The 12270-nt window shown below is 42.0% G+C and overlaps 1 protein-coding gene across 4 annotated transcripts in view; it reads left to right on the forward strand.

Moving 5' to 3' along the window:
- The window catches only part of LOC109579077 (CD5 antigen-like), a 42480-nt gene extending 36550 nt beyond the window's left edge, over positions 1 to 5930 (forward strand). For all 4 annotated transcript variants that reach the window (XM_070784092.1, XM_070784102.1, XM_070784104.1 and 1 more), the window contains one exon: positions 4950 to 5930. In XM_070784092.1, coding sequence (XP_070640193.1) covers positions 4950 to 4969 — 20 coding nt within the window. In that variant the 3' untranslated portion in view covers positions 4970 to 5930. The remainder of the gene's footprint in view (positions 1 to 4949) is intronic.
- Positions 5931 to 12270: the final 6340 nt, after the last annotated feature.

Consider the following 12270-nt stretch of genomic DNA (forward strand, 5'->3'; position numbering starts at 1 on the left):
GGTAGGTGTTGTGAGAGGGCATCAGATGGCAGACACACTGAAACCACAATCACAGAAAACTAGCCAATCTGATCACATGGACCACAGCCTTGTCTAACTCAATGAAACCAAGCCATGCCGTGTGGGGCCACCCAAGACAGACAGGTCATGGTGGACAGGTCTGACAGAATGTGGTCCACTGGAGAAGGGAATGGCAAACCACTTCAGTATTCTTGCCTTGAGAACCCCATGAACAGTATGAAAAGGCAAAATGATAGGATACTGGAAAAGGGACTCTCCAGATCCCAATATGCTACAAGGGATCAGTGGGGATATCACTCCAGAAAGATTGAAGGAATGGAGCCAAAGCAAAAACAATATCCAGTTGTGGACGTGACTGGTGATAGAAGCAAGGTCTGATGCTGTAAAGACAATATTGCATAGGAACCTGGAATGTCAGGTCCTTGAATCAAGTCAAATTGGAAGGGGCCAAACAGGAGATAGCAAGAGTGAATGTCAACATTCTAGGAATCATGGAACTAAAGTGGACTGGAATGGGTGAATTTAACTCAGATGACCATTATATCTACTACTATGGGCAGGAATCCCTTAGAAGAAATGGTGTAGCCATCATGGTCAACAAAAGAGTCTGAAATGCAGTACTTGGATGCAATCTCAAAAATGACAGTATGATTGTTTGTTTCCAAGCCAAACCATTCAATATAATGGTGATCCAAGTCTATGCCCCAACCAGTAACGCTTAAGAAGCTGAAGTTGAACAGTTCTATGAAGACCTACAAGACCTTTTAGAACTAACACACAAAAAAGATGTCCTTTTCATTATAGGGGACTGAAATGCAAAAGTAGGAAGTCAAGAAACACCTGGAGTAACAGTCAAATTTGGCCTTGGAGTACAGAATGAAGCAGGGCAAAGGATAATAGAGTTTTGCTAAGAGAATGCACTGATGATAGCAAACACCCTCTTCCAACAACATAAGAGAAGACACCACAAATGGACATCATAGATGTTCAACACTGAAATCAGATTGATTATATTCTCTGCAGTCAAAGTTGGAGAAGCTCTATACAGTCAGCAAACACAAGACCAGGAGCTGACTGTGGCTCAGATCATGAACTCGTTATCGCCAAATTCAGACTTAAATTGAAGAAAGTAGGGAAAACCACTAGACCATTCAGGTATGACCTAAATCAAATCCCTTATGATTATACAGTGGAGGTGAGAAATAGATTTAAGGGACTAGATCTGAAAGAGTGCCTGATGAACTATAGACGGAAGTTTGTGACATTGTACAGGAGACAGGGATCAAGACCATCCCCATGGAAAAGAAATGCAAAAAAGCAGAATGGCTGTCTGAGGGGGCCTTACAAATAGCTGTGAAAAGAAGAGAAGTGAAAAGCAAAGGAGAAAAGGAAAAATATTCCAATTTGAATGCAGAGTTCCAAAGAATAGCAAGGAGAGATAAGAAACCTTCCTCACTGATCAATGCAAGGAAATAGAGGAAAACAACAGAATGGGAAAGACTAGAGAACTCTTCAAGAAAATTAGAGATACCAAGGAAACATTTCATGCAAAGATGGGCTCGATAAAGGACAGAAATGCTATGGACTTAACAGAAGCAGAAGATATTAAGAAGAGGTGGCAAGAATACACAGAAGAACTGTACAAAAAAGATCTTCATGACCCAGGTAATCACGATGGTGTGATCACTGACCTAGAGCCAGACATCCTGGAATGTGAAGTCAAGTGGGCCTTAGAAAGCATTACTATGAACAAAGCGAGTGGAGGGGATGGAATTCCAGTTGAACTATTTCAAAACCTGAAAGATGATGCTGTGAAAGTGCTGCACTCAATATGCCAGCAAATTTGGAAAACTCAGCAGTGGCCACAGGACTGGAAAAGGTCAGTTTTACTGCCGCACAATTGCACTCATCTCACATGCTAGTAAAGTAATGCTCAAAATTCTCCAAACCAGACTTTGGGAATACATGAATGTGAACTTCCAGATGTTCAATCTGGTTTTAGAAAAGGCAGAGGAACCAGAGATCAAATTGCCAACATCTGCTGGATCATCGAAAAAGCAAGAGAGTTCCAGAAAAACATCTATTTCTGCTTTATTGACTATGCCAAAGCATTAGACTGTGTGGATCACAATAAACTGTGGAAAATTCTGAAAGAGATGGGAATTCCAGACCACCTGACCTGCCTCTTGAGAAACCTATATGCAGGTCAGGAAGCAACAATTAGAACTGGACATGACACAACAGACTGTCTCCCAATAGGAAAAGGAGTATGTCACGGCTGTATGTTGTCACCCTGCTTATTTAACTTCTATGCAGAGTACATCATGAGAAATGCTGGGCTGGAAGAAGCACAAGCTGGAATCAAGATTGCCGGGAGAAATATAAATAACCTCAGATATGCAGATGACACGACCTTTGTAACAGAAAGTGAAGAGGAACTCAAAAGCCTCTTGATGAAAGTGAAAGAGGAGAGTGAAATAGTTGGCTCAAAGCTCAACATTCAGAAAACTAAGATCATGGCATCTGGTCCCATCACTTCATGGGAAATAGATGGGGGAACATTGGAAACAGTGTCAGACTTTATATTTTTGGCTCCAAAATCATTGCAGATGGTGACTGCAGCCATGAAATTAAAAGATGCTTACTCCTTGGAAGGAAAGCAATGACCAACCTAGATAGCATATTAAAAAGCAGAGACATTACTTTGCCAACAAAGGTCCATCTAGTCAAGGCTATGGTTTTTCCAGTGGTCATGTATGCATGTGAGAGCTGAACGGTGAAGAAAGCTGAGCACCGAAGAATTGATGCTTTTTAACTCTGGTTTTGGAGAAGACTCTTGAGAGTCCCTTGGACTGCATGGAGATCTCCATCCTAAAGGAGATCAGTCCTGGGTGTTCATTGGAAGGACTGATGCTGAGGCTGAACCTCCAATACTTTGGCCACCTCATATGAAGAGTTGACTAATTGGAAAAGACTCTAATGCTGAGAGGGATTGGGGGCAGGAGGAGAAGGGGACGGCAGAGGATGAGATGGCTGGATGGCATCACCGATCGATGGACATGAATTTTGGTGAACTCTGGGAGTTGGTGATGGACAGGGAGGCCTGGCGTGCTACGATTCATGGGGTCAAAAAGAGTCGGACATGATTGAGCGACTGGATTGAACTGAACTAAACTGTAGACGATTTTTTTTCTTCTTTCCATTCCCCACTCCATGCCCTGCCTCGGCAGATCCCTTAAATAGAGGCCGGTAAACGGAGACACCAGCTGCTCTGGGGTGCTGCACAGGGGCATATGGGGCTCTGTCTGTGATGATGGCTGGGGGACAAAGGAGGAGCATGTGGTGTGCGGGCAACTGGACTGTGGAAAGCCAATCTTTGTATCTGTCAAAGCACGGAGAAAGTTTGTCCCTGGAGACGGGCATATCCGGCTAGATGATGTCCATTGCAAAGGGCAAGAGCAGTCCCTGGAGCAGTGTCAGCATAGGTTCTGGGGGGTATCATGACTGCAACCACAAGGAAGATATAGTCGTATTCTGCTTGGGTAAGCCTTGTAGATTGGGCAGTCCCCATGGGGACTGGCATGGATGAAGGTGAAGAAGCTGGTGGTGGGGTGTGAACTCTGAGGGTAAGGGTTATTCTACTAGTGCTGCACAGCTGCCCATAATAGTCACCTACTTTATGTTACTTCAAGGAATTATTGAGAATCCTAGTCATGGATAGAATGATAATAATAGTTTAAAAATCCCATACCATACAGTTATTGCATGTGAGAACAAAAGAGGTTTTGAAAATTATTCAATTGACACCATTTTTAAATCTGAAGAGAGTAAGAGTCAGAGAAAAGAAGCAACTTTCCAAAATCATAAAAATTGTCTTCAAACGATGGAGCAGAACTAAAATGACCAGTCTTGGCTCAGCTCAGGATTAGTTGACTTAGAGGACCCCAGGTCTCAAACTGTAAGTTAAAACTGTAGGAGATGGTCCCACCTCTTTCTACCTATTGTCACTACCCAGATTTTAAATTAATCTGTGGGAACGGGGCTAGGGGAGGGGTCTCTTTGTGAATATCCATGAGAGTGTCTTTTCAGAGAAGCCAGGATTCCAGCTGTAAATTGTAGACCTCCCTCTACTGTTGGGCTTCCCTTGTGGCTCAGCTAGTAAAGAATCTGCCTGCAATGTGGGAGACCTGGGTTTGATCCCAGGATGGGAAGATCCCCTGGAGAAGGGAAAGGCTACCCCACTCTAGTATTCTGGCCTATGGAATTCTATGGACAGTATAGGCCATGGGGTCTCAAGGAGTTGGACACGACTGAGCGACTTTAACTTTCACTTCACAGGAGAGTAAAGGCAGAAATCTTGTCCCCATATGAGTCAGGAAATGCAAAGCATAGCCCTTGGGTGGCTGACCCAAGAGAGTCACAACTCTGATGCCCCAAGCTTTGTAATTAGTGTGGGATGTGACGTGCAGGGCTGCCTGGTTACCTACTCAGGGAATTGTGTAAGAGCTGAGAGATGATCAAAAATATGAAGAGCAGCTAGTGCCCAGAAATGGAGGGCTTTAGTCATGGAAGACTAGTGTTTGAATCTTGAGCCTGCCATTATGAGGCTAGTTAATTTTAGCTAGTAAAAAGGAGATACTTGCTCCATTTCTCTCGAAGAGCTTTGTGATTGTGGAGGGTGAGAAGTGCTAATATAAGTGAATATGGTTTGTGATTCACATGGGAGCTGGTTGAATACATCTGGGGCACTGAACTAGATTCTGACGTGGTTCACATCAGTGTGAGATAGGTATGTGATTAGGATCTGGGAGGGTCTCTCTTTCCTATTCTGGGAACCACTCTTCTTTCTTGACCTTTTTGAGCTTGAATGAGATAATCCCTTCTTGACTTGTCCCCATCCTTACTGTACATTCTTCTTCTCTTTACAGAAGGGCAGCCTGACATTTGATGTTTGGCCTGACTCCGGCAGGGCCTGAGTGTCCTTTGCTTTCTCCTGGCCTCAAATGGCTTAGTGCAAGTGCTGGGCCTGCAGGCCTCAGCCCCTAAGCAAGAATCTGAATACTCTGCTCTCAGAGCCAAGCACCCCCATCACCTCCTGGAGATATGAGTTGTTGAATTCTCTCTTGCCAAGGAAGATGACCTCCCAGTCACCTGCTCTTCACTGCTGACCCTCTGGCATTGATTCTGGCCCCTCCTGCTTCTTTTTAACCAGCCTGGGATCCCCAGGTCTGTTCATTTGACCACTACAGGACATTTCTAAGGCCAAACCTACATGTCTGTAAAGAACATGAAAGGAAGGAGACAACAAAAGGAACATTTGAAGGGGAATATGGGTAAATAATGAGATGAAACTTGAGGGAAAGCTCTTTGAATGCTTTTTCTCAAGCCTTCAACACTTTTTCTTAACCTTCAACAATTAACATCTCACTATTCTCCTGTGGTCTGATAGAAACAGACACATTCTTTCAAGAGCAGAGCAGTATCCTGTAATCCTAGACCTTTTCATGACACTTGGAAAAGAAATATCACACCCTCTGAATGCCCATAATAAAATACCTTTGTTGACTATCCATATACAACTTGCCAACATGGTGTGCATTTAACAAGAAGAATCCCACAAATGTATTTTAATTTCCCCAGGAAAAATGTATGGACCTGAGACTAGAAGGAAAAGGAAGAGATGCAGAAAGAATTTGGGGGAATCCATCATTGTGCCTCATGCCAATCGGATGATATCATTTTGTCAACTCAGATTTTAGGGTCTGTAAGTCTGATGCAAGACAGAATGATACTAAGGAGAGAATCATGGCTTGGTTCTACAAACTAAAAACCTCAGGCTCTGAGACTGAGTTGAGTACCTGTTATGTGTCTGCGTTTATGCTTGCTAATAAAGTAGATGTTAAACAGTCTCAAGAGTTGCCTCTCTGTGTGGTATGCTCTTTCTACCCAAGGGGAAAGCAGGTGCATCAGTTTACAGGGGTGGCCTTACAGGTAGGATTAGCTAGAAGAGAACCTGCTGGCAGATGCAGTCATGTGTGTAATATAGTTCTCTCCTCTGGATGGAGAACTTTCTCCCTATTTCCTATCATGGGAAAAATAGAGAAACTTAGCTTAACAAAAGAGAAGAAGATGACCTAATAGACACTTTGATATTGATCGTGTCTACTCAAAGAGATTTTGCCTCTGTTTGATCAGTTATCTCAGGTCTTCCTGATTTTCCTCACAGATTAGTATCATGGTCCCTAAACCATGTAATATCAATTGGGTTGGCCAAAAGTTCATTTGGGTTTTCCCATAACATCTTATGGACAAATCTGAATGAACTTTTTGACCAACCCAGCAGAATCTAGAGACCTGCTGAACTGCCTTGACTGAGTCATTGAAAAGCTCTTTTATCCTAAGTAGAGTAGAACAAGGTTGGAATTTCACAAAAGAAACTTTGATTTCCTTTTAATTTTACATTAAAAGTTCTTTAGTAAAATTCTAGCCAATAATACACCTGAGAACCAATCAGATAAAAGCAACAGCTGTTGGAGGAGGCCAACTGATCCAAAAAAGCAAGAAGGCAAGACATGACAAGCCTAAAAGGTAGACTTAGAGGTCTAATAAGAATGTGTCATTAAAGAGGAAATTGAGAAGCTGAAGGACAAGGTTGACACTAGCCTGCTAGCACAGTCCAGGAGAAAAGTGTCTCCTGACCCAAGAATATGGCTGTTTATCTTGATTTCCAAAGTGGACATGTGTAAAAATAGTGTATCAGAGCCTGAAGAAATTAGCATAGTGACAATGACTGAGTGCTCGTGAACAGTCATGTGTGTTTCTTCTTCCTGGACATGCCGCGAGTCCATCCCAGGTTTGTCTTACTAGAAGGTACCCCAGCCAGATTCCTGCCCCTGCCCTGGCAAGGCAATGGAGTAAAGTGGAGCTCTGCATTCAATGAAAATGTTACCCCTTGAGTATTTTAGGAGTTGCCAGTTGGCATATGCATTATTCCCGCAGAACCTGTCCTGTAACTGGCATCTCCCGACCCTTGCTCCATTCCAGATTCTAGCAATGCCCAAACTTCTCAGCTCACACATGCTCACTACATATTCCTACAGGAGTCCTGAGCAGCAGTGGGCCTCCAGGCCCCGTGGAGCTGGAACCAAACACAAGCACCTACATAATCTCCAGTAGGGAGGGAGACACTTTTCTCCTGGACTGGAAATTTACCCTGAGGCTGCAGCTGCAAATTGGCCACACTCAGTCCCCATTTGGACTTGTTTCCTGGTGGTCCCAGGCTCCTCCAGCCACCAGGGCTGCCAGGGGTCCTTTTATCTAGGTGGGGCTATTCTCACAGCGGAAATGATGCCACTTCACATCAAGGCAGGTAACAACAGTCTGCCTTCTCCATGCTGTTTCTGTTCCTAACTGACTTGTTAGAGAAGACCCCAAAGTTCTAGGGGAGGGCTGATTGAGAAGATTAAAAGGAGCCTGGGTCTTTGAATGATTATGTGAATCTCTGAATGACTCATACTCTGCTGACTGTGTTGTGAATAAAAAATAAACTTTATTTGTATTAAGTCAGTGAGATGTTGGGGTGGTTTTTACAACAGTTTAGTCTGATTAACAAAGTGATAAATAGTGTTTAAAAAAATCGGTTGCATTCCTTTAAAGATAGCCAGAAAAAATTTTTTTTCTAAATATCATGCATTTTATTTTTACTTAATTTTTAGTTGAGTATAGTTGCTTTATAATGTTGTTAGTCTCTGCTGTACAGCAAAGTGAATCAGCTATATGTATACATATATCCCATTTTTTGGATTTCCTTCCCATTTGGTTCACCACAGTGCACTGAGTTCCCTGTGCGTACAGTAGTATCTTATTAGTTATCTGTTTTATACGTAGTGCTGTATATACAACAATTCCAATCTCATAATTCATCCCATCCCCTTGTTCTTACCTTGGTGTCTCTATGTTTGTTCTCTACACCTGTGTCTCTATTTCTGCTTTTCAAATAACTTTATCTGTACCATGTTTCTAGATTCCACATGTAAGCACTATTATATGATATTTGTTTTTCTCTTTCTGACTTGCTTCACTCTGTGTGACAGTCTCTAGGCCCTTCCATGTCTCTGCAAATGGCAAAATTTCATTCTCCCCTACCCCAAATTTCTAATGATCATGGGGTTTCCTCAAAGCCTCTAGATATCTAGTATTCCATGCTAATTACGAAACATGAAATTTGGCCCACTCATTTTATTTTTACTATAAATTAACTATAATTAATTAATGTATTTTTATTTTGGTAGTCTTCTGAGTCCCCCTTTTTTCTAGAAACTATGCAAGGTGCTCATGGAGAATTCTTTGCCAACATTTTAAAGTATATATCTTAAGACTTTATTTTTTTTAAGAACAATTGTAGGATCACAACAAAACAGAATGGAAGGTACAAAGATTTCCCATACACCTTTTGCCCTCACACATGCATAACTTTCCCCATTCTCTGCATTCCCAATAGAGTAGTATATTTGTTAAAAACAGTGAAAATACAGTGAAATATCATTATCACCCAAATCCCATACTTTGCATTAAGACTCTTTTGATGTTGTTCTATGGGTTTGGGTACATTTATAAACATGTATTTCCCACTATAGTATCATACTGAACAGTTTCATTACCTAAAAATCCTCATTTATCCCTCACTTTCTTCCCACCCCTAGCAACTACTGATCCTTTTACTGAAAAGCTTTAACTTTTCAAGAAAGTCATATCATTGGAATTGTACAGTATATATGCTTCTCAGATTGATTTTTCACTTAGTGATATCTATTAATGTTTCTTGATAGCTTATTTCTTTTTAGTACTAATATTCCATTGTCTGCATGTGCCACTTTTTTGTATACATTTATCTACTGAATCCCATGTTGGTGCTTCCAAGTTTTGACAATCGTGAATATAGCTGCTATAAACATCTGTGTGCAGATTTTTGTGTGGCCATAAGTTTTAAACTCTTTCGGGTAAGTACTAAGGAGCATTTTACAACAATATAAGCATGATCTCTTTTTGTTTCCAAGGCAAACCATTCAATGTCACAGTAATCCAAGCCTATGCCCTAACCAGTAATGGTGAAGAAGCTGAAATTGGATGGTTCTATGAAGACCTACACAAAGCAAGTGGAGGTGATGGAATTCCAGTTGATCTATTTCAAATCCTGAAAGATGATGCTCTGAAAGTGCTGCACTCAATATGCCAGCAAATTTGGAAAACTCAGCAGTGGCCACAGGGAAAAGGTAAGTTTTCATTCCAATCCCAAAGAAAGGCAATGCCAAAGAATGCTCAAACTACTGCACAATTGCACTCATCTCACAGGCTAGTAAAGTAATGCTCAAAATTCTACAAGCCAGGCTTCAGCAATACATGAACCGTAAACTTCCAGATGTTCAAGCTGATTTGAGAAAAGGCAGAGGAACCAGAGATCAAATTGCCAACATCTGCTGGATCATCGAAAAAGCAAGAGAGTTCCAGGAAAACATCTATTTCTGCTTTATTGACTATGCCAAAGCCTTTGACTGTATGGATCACAAGAAACAGTGGAAAATTCTGAAAGAGATGGGTATACCAGACCACCTGACCTGCCTCTTGAGAAACCTATATGCAGGTCAGGAAGCAACAGTTAGAACTGGACATGGAACAACAGATTGGCTCCCAATAGGAAAAGGAGTATGTCAAGGCTGTATATTGTCACCCTGCTTATTTAACTTATATGCAGAGTACATCATGAGAAATGCTGGGCTGGAAGAATCACAAGCTGGATTCAAGATTGCTGGGAGAAATTTCAATAACCTCAGACATGCAGATGACACGACCTTTATAACAGAAAGTGAAGAGGAACTAAAAAGCCTCTTGATGAAAGTGAAAGAGGAGAGTGAAATAGTTGGCTCAAAGCTCAACATTCAGAAAACTAAGATCATGGCATCTGGTCCCATCATTTCATGGGAAATAGATGGGGAAACAGTGGAAACAGTGTCAGACTTTACTTTTGGGGGCTCCAAAATCACTGCAGATGGAGACTGCAGCCATGAAATCAAGATGCTTACTCCTTGGAAGGAAAGCAATGACCAACCTAGATAGCATATTCAAAAGCAGAGACATTACTTTGCCAACAAAGGTCCGTCTAGTCAAGGCTATGGTTTTTCCTGTGGTCATGTATGGATGTGAGAGTTGGACTGTGAAGAAAGCTGAGCACCGAAGAATTGATGCTTTTGAAGTGTGGTGTTGGAGAAGACTCTTGAGAGTCCCTTGGACTGCAAGGAGATCTAACGAGTCCATTCTAAAGGAGATCAGTCCTGGGTGTTCATTGGAAGGACTAATGCTAAAGCTGAAACTCCAATACTTTGGCCACCTCATGTGAAGAGTTGACTCATTGGAAAAGACTCTGACGCTGGGAGGGATTGGGGGCAGGATGAGAAGGGGATGACAGAGGATGAGATGGCTGGAAGGCATCACCGACTCAATGGATATGAGTTTAAGTGAACTCCAGGATTTGGTGATGGACAGGGAGGCTTGGTGTGCTGCAATTCATGGGGTCGCAAAGAGTTGGACACGACTGAGTGACTGAACTAAACTAAACTGAAGCTTTCAAAATCCAAAATGTAATTTATACTCACAGTGGATCTCAGTTTGGAGTATCTATATTTCAAATGCTCTAAAGACATTCGTTGTTAGTTTCTACCCTGTTTGATAGCACGTGTAGACTCTCCGCTGTTTCCTCTATACTTGTGACTATTTCAGTCCTCACTAGTCACACTTCACTGTGTTTTGTTTATATATCTCTCTTCTCTTATTATACTGTGGGTTTCTGACACTTAAGAAACACGCCTTAAAATTTTTTTTCTGTAAATCCAGCTTGCTGTATGGTTCATGGCACATGTTGCCATTTTCAGAGACCAATAAGTAACACCCCTTTCTTACTCACTCCAGTTTGAAACAAACTGAGAGTAGCAGGAGTCATGTAGAGGGGAATGAAACTTCAGCTTTCTAACCAATAAAAATTATCTGGAGGGAGTGGCTTCAGTTATGTGACCTCAGTGCGTTCTCTGTTAACTCACTACTGTACTAAGTAAGTTTACCATCCCAGCCACAGGCAGTCTGGACAGCCATGGGCCTCTGCAACAGGGACAGACTCTTTTGTATGGATGGTGGCAGATTAGAGCATGATGAAGCCTTCTAACTCAAAGAGAAAGCCCAGGTGGCACCAGGGCAGGCATGCTCAATAGTTTCTCCTTTATTTGTCAATCAAATATTAATAAGTCACATCTCCTTGATACTATTCTTCTTGAATTATGAAGAGAAAAATCTCTCCTTTTTATGAAAACTGAGGAATAGAGGAATAACAGTCCAGAGCAGAGATCCAATAAATAAATGAGTAATATTAACTTGAAGACAAAGTCAAAGTGATAATGTATATTTGTAGTACCCGGCCACAAATCTGTTGTGTGACTGTATTAGCTTTCACTGTGCTAATAAACCATATCAGTATCTCACGACTTACAGTGTAAGCTTTTATTTCTTGCCCTGACTGAGGGTTTCCCTGATAACTCAGTTGGTAAAGAATCTGCCTGCAATGCAGGAGACCCCGGTTTGATTCCTGGGTTGGGAAGATCTCCTGGAGAAGGGAAAGGCTACCCACTCCAGTATTCTGGGCTGGAGAATTCCATGGACTGTCCATGGGGTCACAGAGTTGGACATGACTGAGCAACTTGCACTTTCAGACTAACCAAAGGCTGCAGGTAGTTGGGTTTTCCTGTGTTCCTCTGCCCTCAGCATGGTTTGGCTTTGGTTACGGGCTGGATTCAGGTTTTCTCTGTCATCTCATTCTAGGAAACAGATTGAAGCAGCAGTCAAGCCAAACCATGGAACTGCAATTAAGTATCTGGATGCAGCAAATACCTTGTACATTTAAGTTCCTTTGGCCAATGCGTGCCCCATAGCCAAGCCCAAAGCCAGTGAATTAGGGACATCCACTCCTCCCAAAGGATACTTGAGCAAGTCACCTGACAATGAGAAAGCACATACAGTTCTCTTACAGGTAGGGAGCCAAAGGAGGCAGTAATCCAGTCTACTACAATGACTTGTAACAAGTTTCTTCTCCTCTATGGACCACATTTTCTTCATCCATAATATACAGAATGAAATTTTCTTTTTTTTTGCTGCATATCTGGGCCCCATAGCTCAGCCAAGTTGGTTAAAATTAACCAACACAGCTTC

Source organism: Bos indicus, chromosome 3 (genome assembly GCF_029378745.1).
Source record: "Bos indicus isolate NIAB-ARS_2022 breed Sahiwal x Tharparkar chromosome 3, NIAB-ARS_B.indTharparkar_mat_pri_1.0, whole genome shotgun sequence".
NCBI lineage: Eukaryota > Metazoa > Chordata > Mammalia > Artiodactyla > Bovidae > Bos > Bos indicus.